We start from the raw sequence: 11,671 nt of genomic DNA, 5'->3' as shown, positions 1-11,671 counted from the left end.
TGATAGCAAAGATGTAACCTTTTCTATGATCTAATCATTAACTTAAGCATTCAGCATTTGACGGCAATATGAATGGTACGACTTTGCTTCTTTGTGTCAAATATAAAATATTTACCTCCAAGCTATACGGTTTTACTATTTCATTTCAGTTTGATTGAAAAAAAATCCCATTTTATTGACTATATATAATACCTTTTTGTCTATATACCGTGAGCATATTATACACATACAGTATATATATAATGCAGTTAATTATATATAGTATATATATATATGTAGAGATAGTGGGTAATAGTGAAATATATATATGTTTATTATAGTTGGATTAATAGATCACAGTACTGAGTACTGACTAGTATATAACTACTAGATTCAGACCCGCACATACGTGCGGGATTGATTTCAAAGACTAAGATTGTTTTCAAAAATTAAGTTTGCTATTAGATTTATAATATATTACATATGTGTGAAGTTATGTTTGTAGACATATTTTTTAGGAATGTTAACATTCATAATCTGCACTTATACCAGTTAAGTATTCGATTTGTTTGTAATTTGGTTTAGAGTAAAAAAGTTAACAGTTTTATCTTTGTTATATGTAAAGATAACTACATTAAAAAAATAGTAAGAGAAAAACGATATATCTATTTCAGGACAGAAAAATAGTAAAACAAAAGTGGTATGTCCCATCTCAGATATGATTTTCCATCTCATAACCGTGGTTTTAATAATAATATACACATTTCATATTATACATTTTAGTTGATCAGATAAGGAAATAAGTAAGTGCGGATCCTCACGTATGTGTGGGTTTTATTTGTAGATATATTTAGTTGTATAGGATCTATAACATAAAATAGTTTGCTATGAAAGTGTGAGAATGAAATAATAATCCTTTCACCATAGAATTTATTAGAACGTAGCAGTTATGATATTAATCCATTAAAAATGTTCTTAAATGTAATTTTTTTTTTTCACTTACGAACCAAAATTTCAACATAGTATATATTTTGAATTAATATTTTGGAAACCGATTTATATTTGAATTTTTTGAGATAATGATGAATCTAAAATCCAAAATTTATATACAGAAAATACTACTTTTCAAAATAGTAAATCATGGTTAGATTATATATTACAAATATAATAACTGTTTTCATAATTGGAAAAAATCATTTTTTTGGTTTTAATCTATTTATTATAATCAGAATTAATTATTATTTTTGTTTAAAAAAATAATGATTTTTATTGGATATATTCAATCAGATGGTTGTTTTTGGAAATAACAAATAATATACCATCAAATTAAATAAGTTTACATTTATAAAAAATGTGAATTTACAATTTCTTTGTAAAATATATTAATATACACTTTATATTTTATACCACATATTTATATATATATATATATCTTATACTAAACGTGTGGATGGATGCACAAATATTCTATACAACATGTTGTTTGCCTGTTTAAAAGTCTAAACATAGTAAAAACAATCGCAAGTGAAGTATATTCTTCACGTCATAATTAAAATCTCTTGATTTTACTAATCCATGTTTCAACCTACATGCTTTCTTCTTCACACTACTACTCACAAAAAATATATACATCTTTATGTGCGTAATTGGAAATTTTAAAATGGTTTTCATACATAATTTTCAGGTTTATTACTCATTTATTCTCTATATGAACATAAAGATTTATTAACATAAAATTAAAAACAATTTCGTTTTAAACAAAGAAGAAGACAGTTTCATAGGTTTCTCGACTATGTTAACCTTTAATCATGTATAAACACACCCAAATTATTAGCTTTTTTTAAATAAAAAAAACATTAAATATTAACAACAATAAGAATCTTAATGTTTATGTGTATTACATACCTATGAGTTTGATTCCCATGTCCAAATTATTGAACTAAAGTTTGCCATCTACAAAAACAAAGCACACAAACTAATAATACACAAAAATCACCTTAAAACTCAATACAAACCACAAAATTACATCATTATTTAACAAAAATAATTACAGCTCTATGAGTTACTTTGAGGATACATGTTATATGAACAGCTCTTCCTGCTCTTCTCAATATCCTGATAACTTTTTTTGATGTTTTAATATATCAGTTTATAAACTCTTTCAATAAGAGAGTGTGTCATGCAAAATAAAGATCAAACTTAAAATAATATAAAATCCACCAAATCAACAAACTAAGTAAAATTCAAAAATAAATAGATCAAAGTACCATAGTTTTGAAGAGATACTAACACATAAGGAGGGGAAACGACTGTCTCCATGCTCCATTCGAACGCTGAAATCAAGAATTAAAAAAAAAACTCAAAATCAGATTCTACTTCGATTAGCAAATAGAACAAAAAAAAAAAATATGTGCTATCCAAATTGAAAAACAAAAAAGGATATCTAGGCTTTAAACAAAAATATTTCGTTATATATATAGGAAAATGGTATGACATAAGTTAAATATCTGTTTGTGATTTTTCATTTATTGTTAAGATATTTTTTGCCCAAAACATTGCATAAATTTCCTAATTGTTCATCTACAATTTTGCCACTATAAATTTGTCCACATTTTGTTTTAACAAAAGAGTTTAAACAAATCTTCTTATAGTTTTCAGAATATCGAAAATTCAATATCAGTTACTAATTACTTAAATTATCTTCAATTAATTTCAAACCATAATCGATGAAAATTTATTATAGATTTCAATTTATACTATTCATCATTTATTTTAATAAAACATAATATTTTATTGTAAAATTAGAATTTTCACAAAATTAGGATTTAGTAGATATTTCATAAATTTTAAAATTATAATTTATTTTTATCTATAATTTGAATAGATTTTTGAAATACTTTCTTCTTAATCATTTTGAAATCAATAGAAAAGAACAATATTCCTTTTATAGATAGTTTTCATTGGTTATTGTGGTCTTGTTTGTAATTATTGTTTTATTTCACAAAAGTATTATTTTAGTTTTTTTTGAACAAATTTAGAAAACTAACGTTCTCTATTTCCATTTTTGATAATCCAATATTTGTTTCCTTTAATTAACCACGTTATTTATGATAACCAATTAATTTGGACTACTTTTTACCCATTTAAATAGTTATCATTATATTATAATTAAATAGTTGTTTCCAGAAATATTTCAAAAATTTTTATGGAAATTAAATATATTTACATATATGTAATTTCGAATTTAAGAGTCTGATTTCTATGGCAACAAACTTAAATAATTTTCATAAATATTAGGTAATCATTATTATTTTTAATTCAATTTTCATAAACATTAGATAATTATTATCTTGTTGATTGCACTGTTATAGTATAATAATTTCAATTAAATATATTTACATATATGTAATTTCGAATTTAAGAGTCCGATTTTTATGGTAACAAACTTAAATAATTTCCATAAATATTAGGTAATTATTATTATTTTAAAATTAATTTCCATAAACATTAGATAATTTTTATCCTGTTGAGTGTGTAATTTCCATAAATATAGCTAATTACGTGGAAAGATTTATTTAGCTTTTAGGAAAATATACACTTTAATATGTGTCACCATTTTTGCTACAATTTTTATTTGTTTAGCTTAAATGACATATATAATTAAATACTAAATAATATCTGTTTGGCTCCGATTTTTGCTAATCCTAACTCATTTAGGGTCTGTTTGGCTCGATGATTAAGTCTAATTTGAGTGACATTTCATGTAATAATCTCTTAATCTATGTCTACTTATTAAAAATGCTTCCCTTTTAATAGTATAGATATATATATATATATATATATATATATATTAGCATCTCATTGAAATAAATAGTATTATCTATTATTCGGTAAATCCTTGAGCCACCATTGTTTTTGATTGGTGCATGAACCGTTTATAAAAAAGCCCTTGCAGAAAGAAAAAAAAATGAGCCGTTTATAAAAATATATAACTTGTTTTTAGCGCAACTAGAACTATGACATAACTAAAGTATAACTGAAGTCAAAAGACTAAAATAATAAAGCAAAACACAGAACGTGTAAACGATTAAATCACTCAGAGGTTGACTTAGACAGAAGAATTGTGAGATAAACGTCAAACTGAGGCGACAAGAATAGTTGAGAGCACATAAGAGAGAGAGTGTGTGTACACAAATATTTTACAATCCGAAAAAAAAATTATGACGGTCGAGATCTAATCAATTACTATATCGTTTGATCGACAGAGCAATGATAATGATCGTTTTGGACTATATTTTACTTTTGTCGTATTATTTTTTTACGTTTATGATATTACATGTCAGTTTTTAATTTTAAGTATTTTAAGGATTACAAATATAAATTTAGCAAGCCTCCAACAATAATTTCTATTTTTACGGTGAAAATGTTTACAGATCTGACCAAATTTGATTTTCAAAATCCAGCGACTGTCGCTGATGACAAATTAAAACTTGAATTGTGTTGCTGGTTTTTTCAGCGATTCTGAAATCTGTAAAATGAAGTCGCAGCGACTGAAAACTTAAGAAAGATGGAGAAAAGATGAAGAAAAGTAAAGGCAATTTTTTAATTCCAGCAGCTGTCGCTGCGACTCTCCGTCCGAACAGGGCCTATACCTTAACTTAATACGAAACATTTGCATAAAATGTATATACATGGTATGCTGTGGAATATTTGCATAAAAATTATATACAAAATATTTGCATAAAATGTTAGTTTGTGCATAAACATGGTATGGAACACAAATTCATAAAAATGCATTATATAACAAAATAAATGAAAGAAATTACTATATATATCATTTCGAATCATAATGCATGATATTTGTGTACGTTACACGTTGTTGGCTAAATCAATTTGGAGAAAAAGACAACAATTATTTTCGAGTGTGGTATATATTACGCTTTCGAGTGTAGTATTACTCTTAAGTAAAGGAATTTATCAAAAATCAGTTGTTGTATTTTCCCTTTCTAACATAAAATAATAATATGACAGAGATATAGTTGATGATGTGATGATGAAAGGGCATGAGAGAGGCCGTGTGGGTTTGTCTCCGCGACAGTCTCTAATTCTCTCAGCTTTTTTCTTTTCTTTCTATAAATTTTCTTCACTGTACAGTTTACATGTTCATCTTCTTCTCTATGTTTTGTCCTTTTTCCATTACACCACATGCTTACGTCATTATGACAGCATTGCTCTACCTCAATCTAGTTCCTTTCCTATAATGTGAAATCAAACCAATTCTAAAAGGCTTTCATTTCAAAAACATAGGGAACTAGGGAAGATGGATCCAACGTATACCAATGGTTTTTGGACGGCGAAAACTAGCAGTTGATGAAGATGCATGTCGTATAACACAATCTGGTATACAATTAATTCTAATTGATGGAGACGTAGCTAATATAAAAGACAATATGGAAACAAGTTTATTCGATTGTCGTCTATCGCTTTTTCTTCTTAAGCAGTAACACTAGTTTTTGTAGTGCAGTAGTCAGAGCAAGATATATGTTGTAAGCAATGCATGCAGTTGGATTATGAATGATTTGATTTGGAGCAAATCAAACGGTCAGGAGTTCAAGTTACATGGCTGCTAAAACTTTCATATATCATTTTGTCACTAGCTATAGGCCTATATATATATATATATAAATTTCATGATATATATTTTATATTCACGACAGTTTTTGCTAAGAAATTAGTATTTTATGTAAAACATCTATCTACATTTGCAAAGAGTTGGATGCCAGGGAAACGTGGTAAAATTAATTAATAAACATAAAACCCAAAAACTATTGAAAACTAGTTATATATAAAATGGAACTAGATTTTAACCTGCGCTACACCGCGGGCATATAATTTTTGTTATAATTTATATTTATGTTGTATATATTTGTTAAATATTTGATGTTTTGTAAATAGAGACGTAACTAAATTTTCCGATTGTTATGCGGATAAATGCTTATATTTTATTTTTAACCCGCAATACACTTCATGACAATTTGTTTGTTATATTTAGTTTATTTTGTTTAATGTTTGAGATTCTATTTTGATTTTTAGTTATTATAACAAAAAATAAGAGATCTAAATTCATAATAAGTAATGTATATGCTGTGATTAAGTCATATTTTTCCCAATGATTTAATTATTTTACATAATCTTAGTTAAATTAATTTGATTTTATGTCAAATATTCTAATATTCGTAGTGTTGATAAATAATTAAATGAGAATTTAACCCATGTTAACACAAATTTAATAATATTTTATTAATTCCAACATGTCCTCTTTATAACTCATCTATTATATAACCACATTATATAGTATTTTAAAAATTTTTAATTTTACATATTCGTAATAATTAAAAATTTTGTTAAGTTTATATATGTTAATTATAATATTTAAATAAATGTCAGTCAAAGTTTTTCTTACGTTAAGAATCAAAGCTCACAGGTTTTGGAAAACAAAATGGGAATCAAATTTTTGTTTTCTTTGTTTGCGAAGGATTCAAATATAGAATATCTTCAAAACACAACATAATGTGTGGGTAAATATATGATAGTTTCTATTTCTAGATTGATTGCTGTTATTTATTTAGTTGTAATGAAATGTAAAATATTTAGGAAACAAAATCTGTAGTAATGTTAGTTTTGGAAAAATTTTAGGGGTTAATGTTGTAAATAACTTTTTAAATAAACAAAATTAAAAGGGCATAACACAAAATGTATTTCAAAAATGTTAATATAGAAGATGGATCGGATCATCTGACAAGTGGTGAATGTTAATTATGGAAACAAATAGACGATTAAAAATCCGCAAATGAATTATGGCTAGAGGTGAAATATGCCACTGAACCCTTTCCATTGCCCGTAAATGTTGCAAGTTAGAAGTTGCGATATTCTTCTTCTTCAAAGTAAAAGATCATACACCAACAAAATGGAATACAACCGTGGAGCTCTTTTTATTTTTGTTTTCTCCAATGGCAATCATATTGTAATAAGTAAGTAATAATTTGTACTTGGCTTATAATCTATCTTAGAGAAATGAACAATTAACACCTCCATTTAAAAGGTAAATAAATAAACTAATTGGTGCTATGTATACGTATATCTACCTAGCTTTCACCAAGCTCACCTTTTCGTTTTTTTTCTTCTTTTCATGTTGCTAATATAGCATTAACTAATTAATGTAATGGATAACAGGATAAACCAGGTCCGATTGGACCAGTAACTCAAAACTATTAATCCAGTGTCAACTAAAACTTCCTTGGTGTGTTTTAAAATCAATAAAAAATGTAGAATATTTCAGAAAGGAATAGGATCATGCAAACTATGCTACTGTAAGAGAAGGTATGTAATATTATGCACTCTGTTTGACTACAATCCAAACACTGATGCAAAAAAAAAAAACAGCAAAATTCAATATCTATACGACTTCATATAGAGAGACAAATGTTAGATAAATAAAAATGATTAGGGAGACGACCACCAAATGAACAAAATAAGGACTTATTAATACAGACAAATTACAATTTTAATTTAGCATTAAGAGAAAAGATTTAAAAAAAGAGAAAAAGAGAGAAGCGTCATATTCAGGGCTCTGACTCTGAGACGGAACAAGTGGGGTCTAAGTTTGAAAGCACGCGCGCACGCCACGTGGAGCCCACTCGTTGACTTGGTGTGACCTGAGAAACAAAAAAAACGCTGAAGTTCATATAAATCATTCATAAACCCAAAGATAAAAAAAATTAAAAAAATATCTCAGTGGTCTGTGACTCTGACTGTGACCGTGACTGTGACCCGCTCCTTCTAGTCCATCCTTGGTCTCTATCTTTCTTTGCTTAAAATAAGTCAAATCCATTTCTCAACCTCCTAAAACTTTTCAAAATCTATCTATCTATAACAAAGTCAATTTGTTACTCCTCAATGTGAACATTCTTTAAACTAGATTTTTGTTCTTTTTTTTTTCTCCTAACAACATATTTATCATTTTTACTGAAAGGTCACTACAATTTTTTTCTTTTTTGAAAATGAAAGGTCATTACAATTGACGGATGTTAATACAAAACATCACCGTGTATGTCTTTAAAAAAAAAAAACTAGAAGGGTTGTCTAAATTTAACGGTATGTTTAATGTTGTTTTGTCATGATTTATGTTCAAACTGAAAATACAAATTTGTGAGTGATATATGCGTAGAAAATGTATATAAAAGGAAACTTTACCAAAAAATAAAGGAAAGTATGAGAAATGAAATACGTGCTACTATTATAATTATTCTTTTGAAGTGTTTAACCAACGGAAAAATAAACAATTCTTTTAGTTAATGTAACAAACAATAAAGAAGTTGGGAATGACGTGGGCAAGAGAGTCAGCGAGAGCCACCTGAAAAAATGTCAACCAAACATTAATCGGATGGATGTTTTCATAAATAGTTAAACGAAAACCCTACCAGAAAAAAAAATTATATATATCCAAATATAAATTGATAAATATTTATAACTATAAGTATCTCTCTCGTGTGGATCCTCATCATTTCATGTAACCACAATCTGAGAGGACACAGCAAAAATTAAGATCCAATATACATACACACATATATATAGTCGTGAGAAAGCTATGGGAGATCATCATGATTTCATCAACTCAGGAAGCTGGTGGAAAGTATCTTCTTCTTCTTCACCATCTTCTTCTTCTTCCATGAGAGCAAGCTCAATTGAATCTGGTGGTTCTGCTATTTTCCACGATAAGCTTCATCATCATCATCATCATGATCATTCGTTAGGTACTTCTGATCATCATCTTCAGATGATTGGTCTAGGGCTTTCTTCACAATCACCTGTTGATCAATGGAACCAATCTCTCTTGTAAGTCCCAAATTTGTCTCCTCTTTTTTTTTGGTTTCTATCATAAGTTTTGTGCGTAAAGATTGTGTGTGTGTGTGTGTTTTTTCTTTCTTTGCGGGGAACAAAAGACGTGGAGATAGTAAAGCGGAGACAAGCTTTGGAGTGATGCTTCAAGAGAATCTTAATTTAGATGCGGCTTCAAACGCAAACGCTAACACAACGTCATCCACATCATCTTACCAGCTACAAGAATCTGATTCCTCTCACCACCAAGCTTTGTGGAGAGATCCACAAAACGATTTCAAACCGCAAATCATGACGAACAACAATCGCGGGTTTTTCTTAGATCATCAGTTCAGTCCTCACGGGAGTTCAAGTACCGACAGTAGCACAGTGACATGTCAAGGTTTCTCTGTTGACAACTCGTCTAACAACACCTTGTACGCAGCAGCAGCAACTACAACTCCTAATTCATCTTCGGGTATGTTTCATCAACATCAAACAGCTGGTTTTGGCTCTTCCGATCAACAACCGTCGAGGAACCATCAGCAGTCGTCTCTGGGGTACTCTCAGTACGGATCATCCACGGGAAACTATGATCAAATGGCGTCGGCGTTACCTAATTCGACTTGGTTTTTAAGAGCTTCGCCGCCAAAACCACACAGTCCTTTGAGATTTTCTAACAACGCAACGTTTTGGAACCCTGCGGCGACTGGAAACGCAGGTCCTCCTCCTTCCCATGACGCGTCTTCGAACTTTTTTCCGGCGTTACAGCCGCCGCAAATTCACGCGCCGAGCTTTGACGAACAACCAAAGGTATATATATTTTTATAGCTAGCTGCACGAGTTATATATAATTACATGTATGTATGTTTATATGTCTTGTTTTTGTCGTAGAATATATCGGAGATTCGAGATTCAAGTAACAACGAAGTAAAGAGAGGCGGAGGAGATCAGCCGGCGGCGAAAAGGGCTAAGAGCGAAACAGCGTCTCCGTCACCAGCTTTCAAGGTATTTTGCTTTTTTATGATTTTTCTTTATAAAAAAAAAAACAAGAAAAGCTTCTTTTTGGTAGAAAAATAAAAGCATCTTTAACGACAATGAAATAAAACTAGCTTTCTATGGTTTTGCCAAAAACAAAAGAATCTTTTTAATTAAACAAAACGAAACCCTAATTTAAACTATAAAATTAGGTTTATCATTATACCACCAAAGTATTGATAAACCGATATAGAGAAAAGACTCTTTTATTGTGAAGTTGTAGTATTCTTGTAACATTCAAGAAAACAAACATTCTACCCAATTTTTTTGCATAATTGTTTGCACTAGATCTCTTTAGTTTTTCAGACTTGGATTTTTTTTTTTTTTTTTTTAAGAACAAGGATTATTAAGAATTAAATTTTGCTGAATTAGGTGAGGAAAGAGAAAATGGGGGACAGAATCGCTGCGCTCCAACAATTGGTTTCACCTTTCGGAAAGGTACTATCTCTCTCTCATTGTCTGCAAAAATTTGCTTTAGCTTTCAGAAAGATGATGAGTGTGTATTAGTATATTTGTATACTGTCATTATTACTTATCATACTATTATTATATCTTTATTGATATATAGAATATGTAAAGTCTATTTCTATAGATATTTATGTTGGGGATGAATGAATGAATGAATGAGAGATAACTCTTAGATTTTGTTTTACTGAATCTCATGTGGTTTTGTGTCAGACTGATGCAGCCTCAGTGCTCTCTGAAGCCATTGAATACATTAAGTTCTTACACCAACAAGTTTCAGTAAGTTAGCCCATCCTTTTGATATTTTTAGTATATAACATTTTTCTGCTACAGTTTGAGTTAGTTATATTGTATTTTTCTACTGATGTACAAACTCTGCAAATGATTATAATTCAGGCTCTGAGCAACCCATACATGAAAAGTGGAGCTTCTTTACAGCATCAACAGGTATTTCTTTGATTATATAATTTTAGGTACATTATTAAACCATTATACTCTTATTATTATACAATTGATTCAACGTACGTACACGGCTCTCCTTCACATTCTTTATTACATGTATTTAATGGTTGCTTCATCTTCAAGATTGGACAAAAAAAGAAAAAAGAAATCATTTGAAACTTATTTCTTCTTTTCTTTGTTTTTTTAATGATGCAGAGTGATCACCCCAAGGAACTAGAAGTATCAGAAGAACCAGATCTTAGAAGTCGAGGTTTATGCTTAGTGCCAGTTTCAAGCACGTTTCCAGTGACACACGATACTACAGTAGATTTCTGGACTCCTACATTTGGTGGGACTTTTCGATAGAAATATATAGACGAAAAATCGTATATTAGATGTTGGTTGACGTATCCTTTAACTTTATATATATACGTTGATTGCTTATAAGAATCACCGCATTTTTAATGGACAAGTGAAACGTTTTGTCCATTTATATTTTCCTATACATAGAACTAGTTCAAAACAATGTGTAATCGAAGAACCATGCATAAATATATAAGAGCTATTGAGATTTGACATGTATTAATTTTTCACGCGATCGATTCCAAACATATTTAAAACCATATATCTAAAGGAGTCCTTTTTTTTATGGGGGTTATAATAGATAGATAAAAAAGTTAGATGTAAAGTTATTGGTTTGGAGAAGAATGTAGGGATCTATAATGTAAGTATTGTCTTCATTGATGCAGAGAGGGAGAAAGAAGAATTAATTAAGATGAAAAGGAGCTTTTGTTTCTTCCTTTTTTTAGCTATTCTATTTTTTGAAAGGGAATAATTAGATTCCACGAATAAGAGAGAGTAATGTGTTGAT

General features: G+C 29.0%; 1 protein-coding gene across 1 annotated transcript; it reads left to right on the top strand.

The window, feature by feature from the left end:
- On the top strand, window positions 8,508–11,378 carry LOC104746480 (transcription factor bHLH123). Its single transcript, XM_010467964.2, has 7 exons — window positions 8,508–8,874; window positions 8,982–9,669; window positions 9,751–9,864; window positions 10,267–10,332; window positions 10,573–10,638; window positions 10,756–10,806; window positions 11,017–11,378. The coding sequence occupies exons 1-7, from the start codon at window positions 8,627–8,629 to the stop codon at window positions 11,164–11,166; spliced, it is 1,383 nt and encodes a 460-aa protein (XP_010466266.1). The 5' UTR covers window positions 8,508–8,626; the 3' UTR covers window positions 11,167–11,378.

Source organism: Camelina sativa, chromosome 15, assembly GCF_000633955.1.
Source record: "Camelina sativa cultivar DH55 chromosome 15, Cs, whole genome shotgun sequence".
Lineage (NCBI taxonomy): Eukaryota > Viridiplantae > Streptophyta > Magnoliopsida > Brassicales > Brassicaceae > Camelina > Camelina sativa.
This window is presented reverse-complemented; position numbering and strand designations above follow the sequence as displayed.